Genomic DNA, 24,002 nt, shown 5'->3' with positions numbered 1-24,002 from the left:
CCATATTTTGCTTTTGATGCATCTGTGATATGCCTCAGGACATTTTATTACATTAAGGGCACTATAGTTGTTGGAAGCTTTCCTTATAACATTTTTGAAGTTTATTTATTGGTGTCACCAGCAGACTTAATTAAGACTTCAATTAAGTTACTGTGAAAATCCCCTCGTCACCACACTCTGGCGCCTGTTCGGATACACTGAGGGAGAATTTAGCATGGCCAATGCGCCTAACCAGCACGTCTTTTGGACTGTGGGAGGAAACCGGAGCACGCAGAGAAAATCCATGCAGAGATGGGGAGAACGTGCAGACTCAGCAGACAATAACCCAAGTCTGGCATTGCACCCAGGTCCCTGGCACTGTGAGGTAGTAGTGCTAATCACTGTGCCACCGTGCTGCCCCTTATGGAAGTTCAAATATCTGTAGATATTTATCAGCTTTGGCATTCAAAGCTAGCTCTGAAACAGCTGCATCATAAAGCTATGGGCACTCAAATGCACATATAGATTACAATGCAAAGAGTTTGTACAGCTTTATTTATTGGGGAGAATTTGCATCAGGAAAACTGAAAAACTACAAACAAAAAAAACAAGAAAACAGAATTATCTCTGATTCCACACAAAGTGTCAAGACACTGGTGTTGTTTACAATGCACAAATGAATTCAAAATGTACATTTTTTTTACAACATGGATTGTGATAAGGAAGGCACTATTCAGCTGCTTGTGTTTTAAACAGTTATATAGAGCACAATCCATGTTTTCCCAGTATTTACATTATGTACCTTATATATTTCATGCCTTCAGCACTAACATTGTGCTCCTTGCCTGATGAGAAACAATGATAGGAAAAACATGATCCATACATTGGAACATAAATTTAACTCCACCTCTAAATATACAGCAAACATCTAAAAGCTTAAAAATCTTCTAACACCAAATATTGAGAATCCCCAAACCAGATATTGTATGCAATAAATTTATGAAACTCATTTTAGTGGTTAATATTGAATACCCCATTGTTGCCCTTGTGTAGGGATTACAGCTCCTTGTGGGTCGCTTCCACATTAGATATAATACAAAAAGGAGTATGAAATTCAACACGCGACCCCTAGCCGAATACACAGGAGAGCCTTCACAGTAATGAGAATTTCAAGTATACAGTCTTAGGAGCATGGAAAATACCATTATGCTGTTGCTACGTCAACCTCCAAAGGATGACTGACCCCCAGCTGAATTTATTCTTCTGCTGAATCCACGCCCTTCAGTTAGGCCTCATATCTTCATAGTCCCAATCAGGTATCTCAGCTTCCCAGCCATTTGTATAACAGCATAACGGAGAGTAAGAGAAATCAGCTAATTTTCCACCATCCCACAGAAACAGCACAGAGGCAACATGGTGGTTAGCACCACCTTGCAGCGCCAGGGACCCGGGCACAATTCCAACCTTGGGTGACTATCTGCGCAGGTTTTCTCCCACACTCCAAAGATGAACAGGTGCTAAATTCCCCTTTAGTGTCCAAAGATGTATAAGTTGGGTGAATTAGCCATGGTAAATGAATGGGGTTACAGATATGAAGTGGGGATGGGGGTGGTGGCATGGGTCTTCCAGAGTTGGTGCAGACTCAATGGGGCAAATGACCTCCTCCTGCATTGTCGCGATTATATGGTCTATAACACGGCTGACAGCTGTCATTGGGGGCGCAGATTCAATAGGCCAAGTGACCTCTTTCTGAGCTGTCAATTTTCTATGTTTCTGTGACAGTACTCATCCAGGAGTGTAAGATGACCACCAAAGTCTTTGAAGGAGGAAGAGAACGTGGATGTGGTCACCACTTCCAATACTCTGCCCTGCCACTGCTGGTAGGTTTGATATGTGCTCATTCAAGGCCAGTTGAATGAAGATTCCACGATTGGTTTGGGAACATCAGTCCCCTTTTAGCTATTGCTGTTGCTCTCTCTGGTGCTGCACTGTATATTCCACTGCTGCATCACATAATTTTCTAACGTATGGTTATAAGCTCCCAATATGGCTGAGAACTCACTCTGGCATACACAGTAGATCCTAACTGAGAAAATGAGTTCAGTTACAGCAGGGATGGAGTACTGAGCGGGTGTCCTACCTTCACAGCCTCCAATGGCTTTACCGCCCGGCAGAAAATGAAGCCTGGTAAGTCCCATGTTTTTAAATATGGGTTCATTTATCTTGGAAACTGGCAGATTTTTCAAAAAAGATAGAGGAACAAGTATCTGCAAAAAAAAGTTCCTCAAGCATAGATCTCAAAAGGTACAGGGGCTGGAGCAGATCTTCTCAATTGTTAACATGCAGTTGAGAGATGGAATACAAGGAAATCTCTCCTGTGTGAAACTCAGCATACCCTCACTGAAAAACATAGCAAGCCTATAGGATAAATCATTTCATTTGCAAGAAAAGTACATTTAGAAATGCAATACACTACTCTATTTATATCTTTTTAAATCGGGGTTGGAAATAACAATAAAAACCTACTAACACTGTCTCAACCAGAAGGGAAATTAGGCAACGATGAGATTAATTAACACTATGAATATCACTCTTCATTGGGCAAACACCATTATTTGCTTAAAAAAAATTACTTTCTAATTGCACGTCTGTGCAAACCCATAAGAGTTACATCTCTCCAAGGTGTATATGTAACTGTCAGGTCTCAGCTACAGGGTTGCCTTTTGTTTTATTGTTCTCCATAATGCAAACTGTGGAAATTTTAGTCTACAAATCTAAATTGACACAAAGTACCTAACAAAAGGATGTACAGTATGTCGAATGTGATGTGTTCAATTACACCACCTGTAGTAAAATTGGTGAAATAAATACTTCAAGCTTATTTTGTAACCTTTTGGTCCAAATACATAAAATGTGCAATATGTACAGCATTTCCTCTTTTTCCGTAGTCTGAAATTACAATACTTTGAAACACTTTAGAAAGCACCCTAGTAAAAAATAGTTCTACAGGTAAAAGTTTACAAGACACAGGAGTCCCTAAAACATACCACAATCTGATTAGTAATAATAACAGAACACCATCTACACAATTGATGCACGCTTTGTGTAAATGGATTTCCTTGCTTATCTGTCCGTTAATGCATCTAATGCTTGTCCCTAAAATCTTTACAGATGGAAGTGGCTCATGGCAGATTTGATACAAACTGCAGAATAAGTTTTCTTTTCTGCTTTTATTGGAAAAAATTCATTGGACTGTTCAAGGTAGCAACTGATTCAGCAGAAAGGCATTGTTTTTTGATGCTGTTCTTCAGGTCACTGTAGTGAAAACTATTCTCAGTTTATTTTCGGATAGATTTTTTCATAGAAAAAGCTCTTGCTAAGGAGGTAAAGTTCGCCATCCTTTTCTCTCACTGCGTGAGCACGAATGAACTGAAACTGTTCCAGAGCAAACTCGTAAAACTCATTTTCCATTTTCCAGATCTCGGATAGCTGCAGTCTAGCAATGGTTTCTTTAGTAGGCAGCTTCTTCTCTGTTGTTTTTCTAAGATGAGATTTCTTTCCTGTTTGCGAGTGAAGGGGGAAGCCAGAAACAAAGGGCAAAGTAAGAGATGTTTAGAATTCAATGTACAAGCACACAGGTCAACTCGGCAGATCAAAGTGGACCTTGCTTCAGTTGCAATATTTAAATCAACACAGATTATTTGATGTAAAAAAAAAATTGTTCTAGAAAGAACATTACTACAGTTTTGAGCTCCCTTATTGACAAAAGAGCAGCATAAATCTTACAAAAACTAGTTTTAATTGTCAGTTTCTTTCTCTTGATTTTCCTTCTTTGAAAATGGGCCAACATCAAAAGAAAGTGTTACAAGTTGGAAAACAAAGTTCCACAGCAACTGGCCGTGCTGTGTCACACTTATTTGGCTATTATCATAGAATCCTTACAGTGCAGAAGAAAGCCATTCAGCCCAAATGAGTCTGCACCGACCACAATCCTACCCAGACCCTACTCCCATAACCCCACTACCCTGCTAACCTCCCTGACACTAGGGTCAACTTATTATGGCCTAACAACCTAACCCGCACATTTTTGGAGTGTAGGAGGAAACCAGAGCACCCAGAGGAAACCTACGTAGACACGGGGAGAATGTGCAAACTCCACACAGTGACCAAGGCCAGAATTGAATCCGAGTCCCTGATGGTGTGAGGCAGCAGTGCTAACTATTGTGTCACCATGCTGCCCAGACTTACATTTGAACCCCAATGAACAGTGATCCTGACCTCACTTTATACGGAACCTTCCAGTAGGCCTCATCGATGATGATCAATCTTGGTCCACCTGAACCACATCTTCAGCCTGATGGTATTGAAGCCAATAATGCACCCCTAAAAGTACACAGCTAAGAAACAACTGTCACAAAGGCAAATATACTTAAAATTATGAGTGGATTGGAGGTCTTTACCTGCAACTTATCTTTAGCTCTGTGGATAACCAGCCACTGATGAAGGGGCTATGAGGAGGCACTTCGCAGCAACATGGCCATTGCTTCCTTCCTTAACCCCGGCTTATCACTTTCGTGCAGTAGACGTGTTAGAGTGGGAGTATCAAGGTTTGGGATCACTCACTCTTTAACATTGTACTAGCAGTATTGCTCGAGTTCTCAGGGACGATGCTACACGAGTACAGCTAAAGTAAACTGGCTCAGGGATAAAACATTGAATATTAAAATGGGTGGCTCTCACCTTAATTTCACACCAATATTTTATGTTCTAAACTATGCTTCGTAGAAATCATAGAAATTTACTGCACAGGAAGCGGCCATTGACCATCAAGTCTATACTTATGGGCAAGTAGCCATCCAGCCTAATGCCAAGGCTCACAACCTCATCACAGTGATTTAAATGCACATCCAAGTACATTTTCAATGCTATGAGGATTCTGCCTGTGCCACCCTTTCAGACAATAAGTTGTAGGTCCTTATCACTAACTGGATGATAGAAAATTCCCCTTCAATCTCCTCTAAACCTTCTACCTCTTGCACCAAAGCTATGGCCAACCTGGGTTATAGACTCCTCAACTAAGGGGAATAGGGCCTTTCTAGTCACTCTATCTAGACCCTTCATATTTTTATGCACTTCGCTTACAGCCTCCCTCAGCCACTCTGCTCTGAAAGTATCAATTTTAGCCCATCTAATCTTTCTTCATTTCCAGTCCAGGCAACATTGCCATAAATCCCCTCTGTATCCCTTCCTGTGCGATCACATCTTTTCTATGGTACAGTGATCAGAACCAAATGCAGTACTCTGCTGTCACCAAACTGGAGTTTTATATTGTTCCAGCATCGCCTTCCAGCTCTTACATCCCAAGCCTTGGCTAATGGGCAGCATGGCAGCAGGGTGGTTAGCACTGCTGCTTCACAGCTCCAGGGTCCTGTGTTCAATTCCTAGCTCCGGTCACTGTCTGTGTCAAGTTTGCACATTCTCCTCGTGTCTGCGTGAGTTTCCTCCAGGCACTCCAGTTTCCTCCCACAGTCCAAAGATGTGCGGGTTGGGTTGATTGGCTATGCTAAAAAAAATTGCCCCTTAGTGTCCAGGGATGTGTAGGTTAGAGGGATTAGTGGGTATAATATGTAAGGACATGGGGGTAGGGCCTGGGTGGGATGGTGTTCGGTGCAGACGCGATGGGCCGAAGGGCCTCTTTCTGCACTGTAAGGTTCTATGATCTATGATAAAGAATTGCCTTATCTAACTGTCCTGCCACCTTTAGGGATCTATGGGTTGTATGCTCCAAGATCACTGTGATTCCCTATACAATTCAGTACACTACCATTTATTGCATATTCCCTCACCTTGTTGGCTTTCTCCAAATGCATTACTTCACAATTCTCCAAATGCCATTTGCCACTTTTCTGCCCACCTGACGAGTCCATTGATATTTTCCTGCAGTCTGCAGCTTTTTTCATCATCAGCCACACAGCGAATTTTTGAACTGTGCGTACACTTCTTACTTATATCCCTTCATTCAGGTCCAAGTTATTGATATGTACACCAAAAAAGCAAGGGACCTTGTACAAAGAACTACGGAACTCCAGTTGGAATAACCTTGGACAATCGCCCTTTGCTTCTAGCCTCCAAACAAATCTTGCATCCAACTTGTTAGTTTGCCTTCGGTTCCATGAGCTTTTACTTTTGTGACCATTTAGCCATGTGAGACCTCATCAAAAGCCTTACTAAAATTCATACAGACCACTTCAAATACACTACGCTCAATGACCCTCTTTATTATGAACCTTTTTGTCACTTCCTGAAGAATATTCAATATGCTAATCAGACATAACATCCCCGTAACAAATCTGTCTTTGATCGGTGATTCACCCTGCTCTTCAAATAGTTTGCCAATAATTTTCCCACCAACGAGGTTACATTGACAGTCCTGTAATTACTTGGTCTCTTCCTCTCTCCCTATTTAAGCAATGATACAAAGTTAACTGTTCTCCAATCCTCTGATAGAACATAGAACACTACAGCACAAACAGGCCCTTCGGCCCACGAGTTGCACCGATCACATCAACACCTATCTATAACTCCCAATCCCATAAAACCCCATATACTCATCCAGAAGTCTTTTAAAAGACCCCAGCGAGTTCGCCTCCACCACCACTGATGGCAGCCGATTCCACTCACTCACCACCCTCTGAGTGAAAAACTTACCCCTAACATCACTTCTGTACTTTCCTCCCCGCACCTTAAATCTGTGTCCTCTCGTAGCGACCATTTCAGCCCGGGGAAATAGCCTCTGAGAATCCACCCTATCCATTCCTCTCAACAGTTTATAAACCTCTATCAGGTCGCCTCTCAACCTTCGTCTCTCCAGGGAAAAGAGACCCAGGTCCCTCAACCTAACTTCATAAGGCATGCCTCCCAGTCCAGGCAACATCCTTGTAAATCTCCTCTGTACCCTTTCAATAGCTTCTACGTCTTTCGTATAGTGAGGCGACCAGAACTGCGCACAGTACTCCAAATGAGGCCTGACAAGGGTCTTATAAAGTTGCAGCATTACCTCCCGACTCCTAAACTCAATCCCTCGATTAATGAAGGCCAGTATACCATACGCCTTCTTGACCACCTCTTCCACCTGCGAGGCCGATTTAAGAGTCCTGTGGACCCGGCCCCCAAGATCCTGATAACATGCTTGTAGCCAGAGAAGCCTGGAAAATAATGGTCTGAGCCTCAGCTATTTCTACGCTCGCTTCCATTTGTAGCATGAAACTCTGCGCCTGGCTCTAGAGACACTTTCAAAGATGTTAAGCCCCTTATAATATGTCTGCTCTATGTTAATTCCACCTAATATTTCACTCTCCTGGATACTGTTGAGGGGGATAGCCTGTCAGGGGGAGATACCAGCAGAAGCCAGGTCTGTGACACCACAGCTGGTTCTGTTGTGGGAGAGTCGGGCAAAGAGCAAGCGAGCAGTAGTAATAGGGGACTCGCTAGTTAGAGGCGCAGACAGGCGTTTCTGTGGCCGCAATTGCGACTCTCGGATGGTATGTTGCCTCCCTGGTGCCAGGGTCAAGGATGTCTCTGAGCAATTTGCAGGACACTCTCAAGGGGGAGGGTGAGAGGCCAGAAGTCATTGTACATATTGGTACCAACGACGTAGGTTGGAAAAGGGATGAGGTCCTGAAATATGAATATAGAGAATTAGGCAGAAGGCTAAAGTGCAGGACCTCAAAGATAGTAATTTCAGGACTATTACTATGGCCACATGCTAATGAGAGTATGAATAAGAGGATTAGGCAAATAAATACCTGGCTTGAGAGCTGATGCAGGAGGCAGGGATTTAGATTTTTGGATCATTGGGATCTTTTCTGGGGAAGGGCTGACCTGTTCAAGAGAGATGGATTACATCCAAACTGAAGGGGGACAATCTTCCTGGCGAGGAGATTTGCTAGGAGGATTTAAACTAGTTTGGCAGGGGAGTTGGATCCCCTGCAGTAAGGAGACAGTAAGTTTGAGGACAGCACAGAAGTTAAAGAGAGCACACTAAGTAGTAAAGGGAGTGTCAGTAATCCTAGTATCAGGCAGATCAGGCAAAAGCAAGACAAGAGAGCAAGGGAAAGTCCGAGTTAAACTGCATTTATTTCAATGCAAGAGGTGTGACAGGCAAGGCAGATGAACTCAGGGCATGGATGGGTACGTGGGACTGGGATATTATAGCAATTACTGAAACATGGCTAAGGGAGGGACAGGACTGGCAGCTCAATGTTCCAGGGTACAGATACTATAAGAAAATAGAACAGGAGGTGAGAGAGGAGGGGGACTTGCACTTTTGATTAGGGAAAGCATCACAGCCGTACTGAGAGGGGATAAATCCGAGGATTCGGCCACTGAGTCTATATGGGCACAACTGAGAAATAAGAAGGGGGAAATCTTTTTGGTAGGGCTATACTATAAGCCCCCAAATAGTCGGCGGGAAATTGAGAAGCATATACGTAAGGAGATTACAGATAGCTCCAAGGAAAATAGGGTAGTAATAATCAGAGATTTTAACTTCTTCAATATTGACTTGGACAGCCATAGTATTAGAGGCTTGGATGGAGAGAAATTTGTTGAGTGTATTCAGGAGTAATTTCTCATTCAGTAGACTTGAGAGAGGGCAAAACTTGACCTCCTTTTGGGAAATAAGGAAGGGCAGGTGACAGAAGTGTTAGTGAGAGATTGCTTTGGGACCAGTGACCATAATTCTATCGGTTTTAAGATAGATATGGAGAATGATAAGTCTGATCCAAAAGTTAACATTCTAAATTGGGGCAAGGCCAATTTTGATGGTATCAGGCAGGAACTTTCAAAAGTTAATTGGGGGAGTCTGTGGGAAGGCAAAGGGACGCCTGGTAAGTGGCACGCTTTCAAAAGTGTGTTAACCAGGGTTCAGGGTAAACACATTCCTCTTAGAGTGAAGGGCAAGGCTGGTAGAAGTAGGGAACCCTAGATGACACGGGATATTGAGGCCTTGGTCAAGAAGAAGAAAGAGGCACATGACATGCATAGGCAGCTGGGATCAAGCGAATCCCTTGGAGAGTATACGGGGTGTAGGAATAGATTTGAGAGAGAAATCAGCAAAGTAAAAACGGGACACGAGATTGTTTTGACAGATAAGGCAAAGGAGAATCCAAAAAGCTTTTACAAATACATAAAGGGCAAAAGAGTAACAAGGGAGAGAGTAGGGCCTCTTAAGGATCAACAAGGTCATCTATGTGCAGATCCACAAGAGATGGGTGAGATCCTAAATGAATATTTCTCATCAGTACAAAGAACAAGAGAACAAAGAACAACCCAGCATGGGAAACAGGCCCTTCGGCCCAACGAGCCCATGCCGCCCCTTCAACAAAGCATTTTCCTACACCTACCCTGCCCTGTGTGTATGTGAATGGAACCCCTAACTTAGCCAGATTCAGGGGAGAATAGTGTCAATTTGGTACACCAATCAGCCTAAGAGCACATCTTTCGGGTGTGGGAGGAAACCGGAGCACCCGGAGGAAACCCATGCAACCACAGGGAGAATGCGCAAACTCCCACAGACACAGGCCCAAATCCATGTATCTGCACAGCCAGCAGTGATAGTCACTGAGCTGTTGTGGTGCCCGTGTGCTGGTCCAGGATTAAGCATACACAGCAGCACGAAGTACGAGGCCACTCTCGGGACCTCCAAGAGCAACCCACGCACGACCCACCGTGTGCATGCCCCTCGTTTGACAAGGTGGACCGACACCTGTGGATTAAAAAGACAAAACATTAACATGTAATACTACATTTCCGGTGTCGTCCCGAGGCTCTGACCCTATTTAATACCGTCTACTATAACCCTCCATCCCTGTTTCGCTCATGTGTCTATCTAAGTAAACCTTAAACAAGTCCAATGTGCCTGCCTCCACCACCTTACTTGGTAGCGCGTTCCATACCCCCACGACCCTCTGCGTGAAAAACCTTCCTCTCGTATCCAAATTGTACTTCTCCCCCTTCACCCTTAGATCATGGCCTCTCGTAATTGTCCCCAATCTAGGGAAAAGCCTACCACGTTGACTGTATCTATTCCCTTCATTATTTTATACACCTCTATCAGACCCCCCCTTAATCTCCGTCTTTCTAAGGAGAAGAGCCCCAGTTTCTCCAACCTTTCCTCGTAACTCAGTCCTTCCATGCCAGGCAACATTCTTGTAAACCTCCTCTGCACCCTCTCCAGGGTCTCCACGTCCTTCCGGTAGTAAGGTGACCAGAACTGGATGCAGTACTCCAAATGCGGCCTAACCAACGTTCTGTACAACTGAAGCATTAGACGGCAGCTCTTATACTCTATACCCCTTCCTATAAAGGCTAGCATTCCGTAAGCTTTCTTCACAACCTTCTCTACCTGTGTTGACACCTTCAGAGACTTGTGCACCTGCACTCCCACGTCCCTCTGTATTTCTATACTCTTAATTGGTCTACCCTTTATCACGTAACTCCTCCCTGCATTTTTCCTTCCAAAATGCATCACCTCGCATTTGTCAGGATTAAATTCCATCTGCCATCTATCTGCCCAGTATACCAACCTATCTATATCCTGCTGTGTCACCTGACAGTCCTCCTCAGTATCTACCAATCCTGCCATCTTGGTGTCATCCACAAACTTGCTGATCACACCATGTACGCCCTCTTCCAAGTCGTTTTTATATATACTACAAAGAGGAGAGGTCCCAGTACTGAGCCCTGCGGCACACCACTGGTGACTGGCCTCCAGCCAGAAAAGGACCCTTCCACCACTACTCTCTGTCTCCTATTGCCCAGCCAGTTTTCAATCCACCTAGCTACCTGTCCTTGTATCCCATGTGCCTTAACCTTCTCTACCAACCTACTGTGAGGGACTTTATCAAACGCCTTACTAAAATCCATATAGATGACATCAACGGCTCGCCCATCGTCAACCGTTTTTGTCACCTCCTCAAAGAATTCTACCAGATACGTAAGGCAAGACCTCCCCTGAACAAAGCCATGTTGCATATCCCTAATCAGATTGCAACGCTCCAAATGCTCATACATCCTATCCCTAAGAATTTTTCCAATAATTTTCCTATCACCGATATCAAACTCACTGGTCTACAATTACCAGGGTTATCCCTACTACCCTTTTTAAACAGCGGTACCACATTAGCTGCCCTCCAGTCCTCTGGGACCTCACCTGTGTCCAAGGAAGAGACAAAGATTTGCGTCAGAGGCCCAGCAATTTCATCTTTCACCTCCCTAAGCAGCCTGGGATAAATACCATCAGGCCCCGGAGCTTTATCCGTTTTTATGCTACCTAAAAACCTTAGCACTTCCTCCCTCGTAATGGATATTTCCTTCCACTGATCTACAGCTCCCTCCAAGACATTACACGACACCAAACCCCTCTCCTTCGTGAATACCGACGCAAAGTATTCATTCAGGATCTCCCCCATTCCCTCAGACTCGATACATAGCTCCCCTCCTTTGTCCCTAAGAGGACCACTTTTCCCTCTAACCACTCTCTTGCTCCTAATATAAGAGTAAAATGCCTTTGGATTTTCCTTAATCCTATCAACCAAAGCAATTTCATGCCCTCTTTTCACCCTTCTAACTCCCCTTTTTAGCTCCCCCCTACTCTCTCTATATTCCTCCAATGCACTCTCCGTTCCCAGTTGTTTCGACCTAACATATGTCTCCCTCTTCTTCCTGACCAAGTCTTCGATACCCCCTGTAATCCACGCTCTCTAATCCTGCCTTTCCCATCCTTCCCCTTTGCCGGCACATGCTTTTCCTGCAACATTATCAGTCTGTCCTTGAAAGCCTCCCACTTACCAACCGTGGACTTGCCAGCTAACAACCCCTCCCAATCAGTGTCCTTCAGCTCCCTCCTAATCCGGCTATAGCTCGCCTTCCCCCAGTTCAGCACCCTCCCCTTTGGACGGCACTCATCCCTTTCCATTTTTATCCTAAAGTAGACGGACTTGTGATCACTGTTAGCCACATGTTCACCTACCTCAACCTCAACCACCTGCCCCGTCTCATTACCCAACACTAAATCCAGTATAGCCCCCTCCCTAGTCGGGCTAGTTACGTACTGCTCCAGGGACCCTTCCAACACACATTTTACAAACTCCTCCCCATCCGTACCCCCAGCTCTAAGCACCTTCCAATCCACTCCAGGAAGATTAAAGTCACCCACTACAACCACCTTATTCCTTCTGCACCTATCTAAAATGCCTCTGCAAATACCTTCCTCCACTGACCTCGGGCTGTTGGGTGGCCTATAGTATACCCCTAGCATCGTAATCTCTCCCTTTTTATTCCTCAATTCCACCCACAGCGACTTAATCCCTAACTCCTCCATATTATCCTCCCTCTGCACTGCTGTGATGTGCTCCTTTACTAACAGCGCCACCCCACCACCTCGCTTCAACCCTCCTTTGTCACACCTAAAACACTTATACCCAGGAACATTCAGCTGTCAGTCCTGCCCTTCCTTTAACCACGTCTCCGTTACTGCCACCAAATCTAACCTCCTCACAAGCATCAAGGCCCTAAGCTCATCCATTTTACGTCACATTCCTCGCATTGAAACAGACGCAGTCCAACCCACCAGGGCCACTCAGAACCTCCTTCTCCCTAATAATTTTCCTTTCACCCAAACCTACCCTATCACCCAACTCACTCTCGACCCCTGTGTCTAATGAGCTATCAGTCTCATCGCCACCCCCCTTCCCTATTACTTTAAACCCTGCCTAAACACTCCAGCTAACCTCCCTGCTAAGACATTTGTCCCTCTCCCATTCAAATTTTCCCCATCCCTCCTGTACAGTTGCCCTTCTCTCACAAATACTTCCCAGTGGTCTACAGAAGTAAAGCCCTCTACCTTGCACCAATCCCTCAACCATGCATTCAGCTGCATGATCTCGTTATTCCTAGCCCTGCTGGTACTAGGCAGCAGCCCAGAGAATGCCACCCTGGAGGTCCTGCTCTTCAGTTTGGACCCCAACTCCCTAAATTGCCTGTGTACATCTGCCCTATTCTGCCTTCCTACTTCCCTCTCCCCTGCGTGTATTATTACCTCTGCCTGGGTCCCCTCCCCTTTCAAAATTCCCTCTATCCTTTCTGATATGTCCTGTACCCCTGCTCCAGGGAGGCAGACCACCATCCTGGAGTCACGCTTCTGCCCACAGAACCTCTTGTCAATTCCTTTGACCCTCCCATCCCCTACCACTATCACATTGCCAGCCCCCTTCTGTCCCTCTGAGTCATTCTGGCCCTCCTGTCTATCCTTTTGTACCCCTGTCGATGAATTTTGGGGGGCTACTGTTGAGAAAAGCATGGATGTTAGAGAACGTGGGGAAATAAATAATGATGTCTTGAGGAGTGTACATATTACAGAGAAGTAGGTGCTGGAAATCTTAAAGCGCATCAAGATAGATAAATTCACAGGACTTGATGAAGTGTATCCCAGGATATTGTGGGAGGCTAGGGAGGAAATTGCAGGTCTTCTAGCTGAGATATTTGAATCACCGATTGTCACGAGTGAGGTGTCTGAAGATTGGAGAGTGGCAAATGTTGTGCCCTTGTTTAAAAAGGGCTGCAGGGAAAAGCCTGGGGATTACAGGCCAAGGAGCATCACATCTGTGGTGGATAAATTGTTCAAAGGTATTTTGAGAGACAAGATCCTCAGGCATTTACAGATGCAAGGACTGATTAGGGACGGTCAGCATGGCTTTGTGAGTGGAAAATCATGCCTCACAAATTTAATTGAGGTTTTTGAAGGGGTAACCAAGAAGGTAGATGAGAGCAGTGCAGTTGTTGTCTACATGGACTTTAGCAAGGCCTTTGACAAGGTACTGCATGGTAGATTGTTACATAAGTTAAATCTCACGAGATTCAGGGTGAGGTATCTAAATGGATACAAAATTTGCTTCTTGACAGAAGCCAGAGGGTGGTTATAGAGGGTTGTTTTTCAAACAAGAGGCCTGTGACCAGCAGTGTGCCTCAGGGATCAGTGCTGGATCCACTGTTATTTGTCATTTATATTAATGACTTGGATGAGAATATAGGAGGCACGGTTAGCAAGTTTGCAGATGACACCAAGATTGGTGGCATAGTGGACAGTGAAAAATGTTATCTCCAATTGCAATGGGATCTTGATCAATTGGGCCAGTGGGCTGACGAATGGCACTTGGAGTTTAATTCAGATAATGCTACATGTTGCATTTTGGTAGATTGAACCAGGGCAGGACTTACTCAGTTAATGGTAGGGCGCTGGGGAGAGTTATAGAACAAAGAGATCTAAGGGTACATGTTCACAGCTCCTTGAAAGTGGAGTCACAAGCGGACAGAGTGGTGAAGGCGGCATTCGGCATGCTTGGTTTCATCGGTCACAACACTGAATACAGGAATTGGGACGTCTTGTTGAAGTTGTACAAGACATTGGTAAGGCCATATTTGGAAAACCGTGTGCCATTCTGGTCACCCCATTATAGAAAGGATATTATTAAACTAGAAAGAGTGCAGAAAAGATTTACTAGGATGCTACTGGGACTTGATTGATTATGAAGAGAGGCTGGATAGACTGGGACTTTTTTCTCTGGAACATAGGAGGCTAAGAGGTGATCTTATAGAGGTCTATAAAATAATGAGGGGCACAGATCAGCTAGATAGTCAATATCTTTTCCCAAAGATAGGGGAGTCTAAAACTAGAGAGCATAAGTTTAAGGTGAGAGCAGAGAGGGGAGAGATACAGAAGTGGCCAGAGGGGTAATTTTTTTCGCACAAAGAATGATGAATGTCTGGAACAAGCTGCCAGAGGTAGTAGTAGAGGCAGGTACAATTTTGTCTTTTAAAAGCATTTAGATAGTTACATGGGTACAATGGTATAGAGGGATATGGGCCAAATGTGGGCAACTGGTATTAGCATTGGGGTTTTAAAAAAAGGGCAGCATGGACAAGTTGGGCTGAAGGGCCTGTTTTCATGCTGTAAACCTCTGTGACTTCTTCTCCCTGATTGCAATGTCTGTATTGCCCACACTTTTGAGGAAACAGATGCAAAGTATTCATTAAGAACCATGCCAATATCCTCCGCCTCCACATACAGGTTACAATTCTGGCCTTGAACAGGTCCTAGTCTTTCCTTTGTTAGTCTCTTGCTCTTTACACATTTATCAAAAATCTGTGCATTTCCCTTGATCCTGCGAGGCAATATTTTCTCAATTTCCATTTCAATTTTACCCCTACACATTCTATGCTTTTTTGACGGTCTTGAGCCCTTGATTTCTGTTCTTAGCTTCCTTTTTTAAATTTTATACTCTCCTTTCAGTTCCTGGGCAGTACAGTGATTAGCACTGCTGCCTCTCAGCGCCAGGGACCAGGGTTCAATTCCCGCTTGGGTCACTATCTGTGCAGAGTCTGCATATTCTCCCCACGTCTGTGTGGGTTTCCTCCGGGTGCTCTGGTTTCCTCCCATAGTCTGAAAGATGTGCCGGTTAAGGCACTGGCCATGCTGAATTCTCCCTCGGTGTACCCGAACAGGCGCCGGTATGGCGACTAGAGGATTTTCACAGTAACTTCACTGCAGTGTTAATGTAAGTCTACTTGTGACACTAATAAATAAAATAAAACTTAAACTTAATCTTGATACCCAGCAGCCTCTGAATTTGTCAGTCCCATCTGTTTTCTTTCTAAGGGAACATACATGCTCTGAACACTCACTATCTCTTCCTTCAATGTCTCTCAATGAGCTGGCATTAATTTATCTTCCACCTTGCTAGTTCCTTCAGTTAAATCACATCTCAGGTTAGTAAAACATGCTTCCTCCCAAGTGAGATTGTTTAATCGTGGTCCGTCTTGGTTCTTTTATATCTTTATCTTAAATCCAACAGAATTATGATCACTTCCACCATAGTGCTCCCCAACTGATAGCTCTTCCACCTCTCCAGCTTCATTCACTAAAAATAAATCCAGAACCACTCTCTCTCTCTCCGGCTTGCTGCATTTTGGCTAAAATGATACTGGCTCATCCATAACAGCAACAGTCAAGGTGTAACTAGAATTAAGCCCAAGATCTCAGACAATATTGATTCTCAAAAGTCATTTTTCTAAATTCTAGATGTAAAATTAAGATCTCTCTTACAATACTATTAAGAAGTTATTAATACATTTTCAAGCCTGCATCATTTTCTGACTAACCTGTACGGTACAGTTCTGTCGCTCCTCTAAAGAAGCGTGGCAAGGCTGCCTCCAGGAGCATTATAAAGTCTTCCAATTCCTCAGTTATCCCGACGAGGAGATACTCGTTAACCAGGTTGTATTTGGCTTGCTCCAAAGCCCATTTGCTTCCAACATTCCTTTAATGACAAAGAGTAATGATGGTTTGTAATATGCAGACAGAAAAAGGATTTGCACAGATCTTCCCACTTTAATTGCAACGAGAACTGAACAAGCAATTAATCTCTTTCTTTGCTGTTGCAGTGTTACAATCTTATTAAAAACAGTGACGTTTAGGAAATAGGTCACAGGTGCCACTATTTTTACCGAGGTGACTAATGAGCTTTATTTACAACCTTAGACCTTCAAGTCAGGTAGGTTTACTGACAGTCTGACAAATACTGTTACTGATCACTGGGCAGCCTGGATTTCATACTGTTCACAGCCAGCTAGTTGTTAGCAGGGTCAGTAAAAATCCATAGGCATAGTCTATTCAACCATGTTTAACATTTCTCTCATTGTGAGCTGCAATTCCTAAGCATTCAAATAACATCCAATTTATATGAGGGCATATTTTAGAATTGCATCCATTATGTCATGGGTTACCAATGCCCGGTCAAAGTAAAAGTGTCACTTGGTGATTATGTCATTAAAGAAGGTTTGCTCGATCTGTGTCAGTGACCAATTCACAGCAAAGTCCCAGTTGCTGCACTGAGTGTGTTATACCAATGGAACTCTCTGATCAGCATTCTGATTATCCGAAACTTGCGGCAGTGCATGAGGTGTGAAATCCCACACTACAGGCCCATTTTAGCAGCTCTTCAAAAGGTCAATGATTAGGATTGTACCATCGTTCCTAAATATAACAAAGAGTTTTGTTTTAAAATTGAAAGTTTAATGATGGCCATTAGCAATTCACTGTCATTCTGGGATGTTAGCTAGTTGGCCATTTGCTGTGTGGATTCAAAAGCACAGAGCCGTGAAGGATGTTTCAGGATTCATTTTCTTGAAACTCATCTTTGGTTAGGATGAAATGCTGTACTATATAAGTTGCATTATTTCACCATAGTTTAAGGCTGAACTGAACGTATAAATTGAATTATAGAGGCAAAATCCACACTCTAAAAGTTAAAAACTACCCAGAGGCTGGTGAATGTGTGGAATTCACTAACACCAAATGTAGTTGAGGCCAAAACGTTGTCTGATTTCAAAAAGGAATTAGACATAACTATTGGGACTAAAGGAATCAAGGAATATGAGGTGAAGAAAGGATCAGAATATTGAATTCGATGATCAGCCACGACCAAAATGAATGGTGGAGCAGGCTCAAAGGGCCAAATGGCCTTCTCTTGCATTTAGTTTTTATGTTTTTATGATATAAAGTAAATTCTTCAGTATTGTCTTTAATTAGTGATAAACATTGAAACACTGCAGCTTGTAAAAGATTCAGGTTCGGCATGTCAATAGCAAATAACCTCCATTCAGATAAAGGGTTTGAAGAAACATAATCGTACCCAAGAGCAGAAATTGTCTAAATATTGTTTTCTTCCTATTCATCATGTCTCCTCATGTCAGATATGTGTGGAGGCATGAGAGCCACGACCTCCTTTAAAGGAAAAACCTACTTGGGTCCTGCTAAGGACCTCCCTTTGACAGCAAATCCGATCATATGCACGTAAACCATATGAAACTTGTATAAAATGCTATATCACGTGTTACTCAAACATAATACAACAGGATCTGAGATGAGTTTGTTTCAGTAGTTATAATGCCTCAGTTTGTCCTATTCATTGGATAGTATCTCATGTAATCAGTACTCGAGTAACAAGGGGAGTTAGTGAATAGTGGTAGTGGTAATAATCCAGAGATCCAGGGTAATGCTCTGGCCAATGACAAATGGTGAAATCTGAATTCAATAAAAATCTGGAATTAAAAGTCTAACGATGGCCACAAAAACACTGTTGTAAAAACCCTCCTGGTTCACTCCTTTATGGAAGGAAATCTATCATCCTTACCTGGTCTGATCTGGCCTACAGTGACTCCAGGCCCACAGCAGTACTCTGAAATGGCCTGGCAAGCCACTCAATTCAAGGGCAATTGAGTGTGCGATAAATGCTGGCCCAGCCAGCAATGCCTACATCCCATGAATGAAAAGTATTATATGCTAAGTTATGAAAGTAAATGTTTCCTTTGTGTCTTAACTACAACCTCAGAGGAACACTTGAAGCGCACTAAGAAAGTTTCTATTTTTCACCTCATTCATCTCCTTTGCACCCCTGAGATTTGCGGTACAGTACAATTTGTGCAAAACAAAGGACTTTGTGATAACATAATGGACAAAGCTATTTGATGTGTGGTAGCTAAAAAGTGAGAGGCTTTTAACTTATTATACAAGATCAAATTTAAAATCCAAATCTTTATAGTAAAAGTTAACATATTAACAGAGTAATGCATTGGCAACAGAAAATTATTGGTCATCTAACCCACCTCTCCAAGCTTCTCATCAGGGTCCTTTCTATGATTCTGAAATTCATTGCCCTATATTCCATTCCCCAACAGAAATCATCCAGCCCTTCTCTGAAAATTGCTCAATTTTCACCTTTGCTAATAAAGATTCCAAATTCCACCATCTCCTCCTTCCCTGCCCACCCGTGATGTGTGCTGGAGCTCCCAGGAAGTCCCAACACACTGACTGTATGGGATTGCTCGAGAGGTTTTAACTTCTGAAGGGCAATTCTCCTGCTCCCCAGAATCCTCTCAAGTCTCCAACTCGGAGTTAGAGTAGGAGGCTATGGACAGTTCCGACTTACTGACCTGAATAGTTAGACAGGAAAGTCTCCTGGAAAACATACAATTGATTCACCACTCACACTGACCCCTTCCGATTCAACCTCATATCATTTTACACTTTCAACCGGACCTGACCTTACCCTGCCACCATAATCTCAGCAACTGCTGCTTCACCCATCTTTCACCTGACCCATTTAACTACATACCTCATCCACCTGCCACCCAGCCACTTGCTTCACCGACCTTATACCTTACTCTCTTACCTCACCTACCCTACCTTCTTACTCATTTACCGCATCTATCTGCCACCTGATCTTCTTACCAACTTATCTCACCCTCACTCCCCAAAGACCGGGCATTCCGACACTTACACACTCGCCAGATGTTTAAACTTGCGCGAATATTGCATCAGATGCCATTAAAGAGGTCACAGCTAATCTTCCTTTAATAATCCAGTGCTGTGAAGCAGTTGGATTGAAGATACATTCTGCATTTCTAAAGCAGCTGGGATCAGAACTCCAGGCCAGAAATGCAGAGCTCCTACATAGTGCAGAAAAGTAGGAGCAATGCTCCTCGGAAGATCATGGCCAATTTTTTTTGCCTTTATTTTCTATTTTCATTCCACATTAAGCAGCCTCACATGGTCCTTCAATTGTACACAGAATAGAGGAACTCCATGAAAATCTGACACTGCTATAAAAATATTCCTTGATTCTCCTCATCTCCAATTGATTGCCTACCATCAGGGTAGGCAATTTTTTCTTAAGTTTGGGAAAAAGCAGTTTAGTCCACCTCTCAAGCTGCTTCAATAATTCTGAAACACAGAACAAAAATGAACACAAAACTCGACATTGAGAAATGGGACGGCACAGTGGCTAGCACTGGTCTCTCACAGCACCGGGGGCCCAGGATCAATTCCAGCATGGGGTTTACAAGTTCTCCCCATGTCTGCGTGGGTTTCCTCCAGGTGCTCTGGTTTCCTCCCACACTCCAAAGATATGCAGGTGAATGGTCTACCCGTGTGGGGTTATGGGAATAGAGTGCAGAAGCCATTCTGGGTTTAACACCCTTTTGGAGAGTCGGTGCAGATTCGATAAGCTGAATGGCTTCTTCCTACACTACTGGGATTCTTTGTGTGATTTCAAAAAGAAATTAGACATAGCTCTTGGGGCTAAAGGGATGTGAGGAGAAGGGGCGGGGCAATATCAGGATATTGAATTCGATGATCAGCCATGATCATAATGGATGGCAGGGCATGCTCGAAGGTTCAAATGGCCTCTTGCTTCTAGTTTTTATGAGTGATAGCAACTACTTGACTCAGTTGAGCCCCCTACCCCTCAGAGGCTGCATGTTATGAGTCGAGGATATATGTCAGTTACAGATGGATGCCCAGTTTTGAACTGCCAGATTTGTTCAAAATCTATCCCTTTTAACATGGTGGTAGTGTCACACATGATGGCAAGTATTCTCAATGTGAAGACAGGCTTCACCACCACAGGAAGTGGAGGATAAAGTCAAGTAGGTTCATCATTTTTATTGGTTACCTCACCATCTATCGTAGCCCCAGTTTAGTAGCCATGCCCTTAGAACTGGATTAGCTTAGTCAGTATTGGCGCTACCAAGTCATTCTTGGCAACGAATATTGAAGACCCCACCCAGAATACATTCTGTGTCCATGACACCCTGAGTGTTTCTTCCAATCCATTTTCAAAACTGAGAAAGTAACCAGCAGGAGGTTTTCTTGCCCATGTTTAACCTGGTGCCATTAGACTTCATGGGACCCGGAGTCAACATTGAGGATTCCCAGGACAACCTTTGCCCAACTGTAAACCACCATGCAACAAACTCTGGTGGATATGTCCTGATGGAGGATAGGACATATCTAAGGAAGGTGATGCCTCAGGCATTGTCCTCAAGGTACGATTCTGAGAGAATAGCTATCTCAGGCTGTTGCTTGATTAGTCCAACTTTGACACAAGCTTCCAGATTTTAAAGTTTATTTATTAGTGTCACAACTCAGAGACACAGGGAGGACGTGCAGACAGATAGTGACCCAAACCAGGAATCGAACCCGGGTCCCTGGCACTGTGAGGCAGTGGTGCTAACCACTGTGCCACTGTGTTGCCCTTCAGATGTTAGCATCGTCAACAGGATCTAAGTCGGTGCTGGGTGGCCCATCTGGTTTCATTCTTTAAGATGTGGATCCTAGATTCTCTTCACTGCTTTTTACCTGCAGCACATGGTCATTAAAAGTGCAATCCACTCTCAAATTTTCTGCTTAATTGCATAACGTTACACTTATCAGTGTTGAACTAGTTCTGTCACTATCAAATGTGCTGAATTTGCCATTTCACCCATGATCTCCACTGGTGCCATTGCTAATTCAGTGCCAATATGTGGATAGGTTTTGTGTTGTGTCCATTCTTGTTCCTTAGGCTCCTTCAATAAGGGACTTCACAGTCAACAGAGGGAAGGGAGGGAATTCTCATTGTCCCCAGTCCAGGCTGCGTTTCAAACCACCTTACAAATTGCACTCTGTGGAATAGATTTACCATGAATGCTTTAAAAAATAATTCTTTCTGTAAATTAGTATGCTTATAAAGGTGCAATACATGATCTGCCAAATACACATAATTTATAGCAAGTCTAGGTTTTATTTTTAAAATTCATTAATATTCATTACGAGGTTTAATGGAATACTTTACATTTTCTATTGTACCTACCAACATTCTGAGCTGTGGCCACAAAAGAAAGGAATCTGAAGCCAAAGTTTCTCTGGAGCACAGTCTGACCCACCAGCTGCAACACATTCATCAAATGTCTGGAGCAGGGGAGGGGTGGGGGGAAAGAAAGAGAGAGTTTGCTGCAAACCAACAGTAAATCAGTACAAGCAGAAGTAAGTGCTGTGCCAATTCAGAGTCTCAAATTAATGCTTCAGAATCCTCATGATGCCAGAGTGAGTATGGCAATCTTAAAACACTACATGATTTTTAACTCAATTAATTTTGAACATGCTGCAACAAACCACACATCAACCAAACCACTGCAATAAAAGCTGATGGTGCCTTAAATCTTATTTGGAACAGAATTCCAATTCTCACACAAATTTAAGTAAACAAAAGTTGAGAAATGCTGATGCAAATATTTTATTAACCTGCCACTCCTTCAATATTACAACACCAGCTGTGCCTGATAATTTAATTAGATTAAGCCCAAATAAATTAGTTTGCAAAACAGTGTACATTTGCCAAATACCCAGTTTACCAGCGTAGTGTTTCAGAAGATAGACTGTTGCTCTTTTACATTAGTACAATAGATTAAGTTGAACTGAATTCTGGAATCAAGGTCATACTTGTAAATAGGTAATTAACATTCTGTCTGATTAACTTCCAAAACTGGGATATATATTTGTTCAAAACTCTAGTAATAAAGTCCTAATCATCCTTTAGAGCAGGACAATCATGTTGAATGAAAGCACACAAAATGTTATTGATATCTATACACCTGGAGTAGTGGGCAGTTTTTTTCCCCACTCAAAGGATATTATTGCCTTAGATAGACTGTTATGAAGGTTCATCAGATAGTCCCATCACCCAGGAATAGTCTTATGAAGACAGTTGGGCAAACTGGGCCTGTATTTTCTAGAGTTTTGAAGAATAAGAGGAGACCTCATCAAAACCTACTTAAAGGAATAGATGGGATATTTCCCTTGGTTGGGGAGTCCAGAACCGGGGACACAATTTCAAAATAAGGGGGATGCCGCTTAGAACACAAATGAGGAGAAATTACTTTACACAGAGGGTTGTGAATCTTTGGAATTCTCTACCCCCAGCGGGCCATGGCAGCTCAGTCATTGGGTATGTTTAAAGCAGAGATTGATAGATTTTTGATTAATAACGTGAAGGATTATGGAGATAATGGGTGTAAACGGCAGTGAAATGACCAGCCATGATGGTACTATATGATGGAGCAAGTTCAACGGAGCAAGCTCAAAGGGGTGAATGGTCTACTCTTGTTCCTTTGTTGCTATAACTATCCTTGAGGCAGCTTACATGTAGACCCTTTTGCACACTGTCACTGAAGTGAATAGAGGAAGTTGAGACCTTCTCTGGGAGATCTGGGCTGACCAAAGGATACAAGGCAGCTCACTCCAGTTTGTTAAGCTCAGTTTAGCTCCGAGTTTACCAATAACATTGCCAAAGTAAACACACGCAGTTGCATGAATCTGCATTAATCTTTTGTTTGACCTGCAAAAAGAGAAACTCTTGCGCATCAGTGAAGCGATAGTAAGACTTGTGGCAACATGATTTCTCGAGGCAACTGAAACATGGGGTCAATTTTCTGCATACATAGATCCATTGTACCAAGATACAATGGCTCCACAACTGCAGTGTAAGCGCACCAAAGTTAGATACCCTCCTACTCTTTCCAATGGAAAATCTGCGTGTCATATGATGATCTATAGGAACAGGTTACCTGATTTGTGCTGTCAGATTGAAATCAAGTGCCATGAAAGGATTGGGGGTAAGGCAAGGGAGAAAAAGCAGATCAGAAGTATATGGGGTAAAATAATTCAAAAGCATTTCAAACTTAACTTCCTTTACTTCCCTCATTGGCAATTGGTTTTATTGCAAGTGTGTCCAGTTCTTTAGAATATTGATTAGGAGGCCAGTTAATTACAAAATTACATTCTCATGATTTTCTTAAACCTTCTGGGCTTCTTAAGATTATGTATCCAGCTGAAGAACCAATACTATAGCAGACGACTCAAAAATGTCTTTTAATCGACCAGAGATTTTGCTAAACCAACAGTGATTCATGCTTGTAATCATAAATTCTTTCAAACATTACAAAAAGAACTGTTACTCGCAGATCAATGGAAGGGATAGAGCTCAAGGCTGCAATCTAATCTTGAGGTTCAACTCGGTGATTTAAAAACTTAAGATTTGCCTTTGTGATTTGCAGTCATTTGACATCCCTCTGATTGAAATATATTC

General features: G+C 43.1%; 1 protein-coding gene across 2 annotated transcripts in view; it reads right to left on the bottom strand.

Annotated features, from left to right (window-relative positions):
• Window positions 1–515: 515 nt before the first annotated feature.
• The window catches only part of LOC145347591 (heparan sulfate 2-O-sulfotransferase 1), a 217,590-nt gene continuing 194,103 nt past the window's right edge, over window positions 516–24,002 (bottom strand). For both annotated transcript variants that reach the window (XM_080195179.1, XM_080195180.1), the window contains 3 exons: window positions 21,729–21,826; window positions 16,198–16,355; window positions 516–3,539 (listed from right to left, as the gene is read on the bottom strand). In XM_080195179.1, the coding sequence (XP_080051305.1) occupies window positions 3,313–3,539; window positions 16,198–16,355; window positions 21,729–21,826 (483 nt within the window). In that variant the 3' untranslated portion in view covers window positions 516–3,312. The remainder of the gene's footprint in view (window positions 3,540–16,197; window positions 16,356–21,728; window positions 21,827–24,002) is intronic.

Source organism: Carcharhinus amblyrhynchos, chromosome 9, assembly GCF_965287045.1.
Source record: "Carcharhinus amblyrhynchos chromosome 9, sCarAmb.v2.hapA, whole genome shotgun sequence".
NCBI lineage: Eukaryota > Metazoa > Chordata > Chondrichthyes > Carcharhiniformes > Carcharhinidae > Carcharhinus > Carcharhinus amblyrhynchos.
Note: the sequence above shows the minus strand (reverse complement) of the source record. Positions and strands in the feature narration are given on the sequence as shown.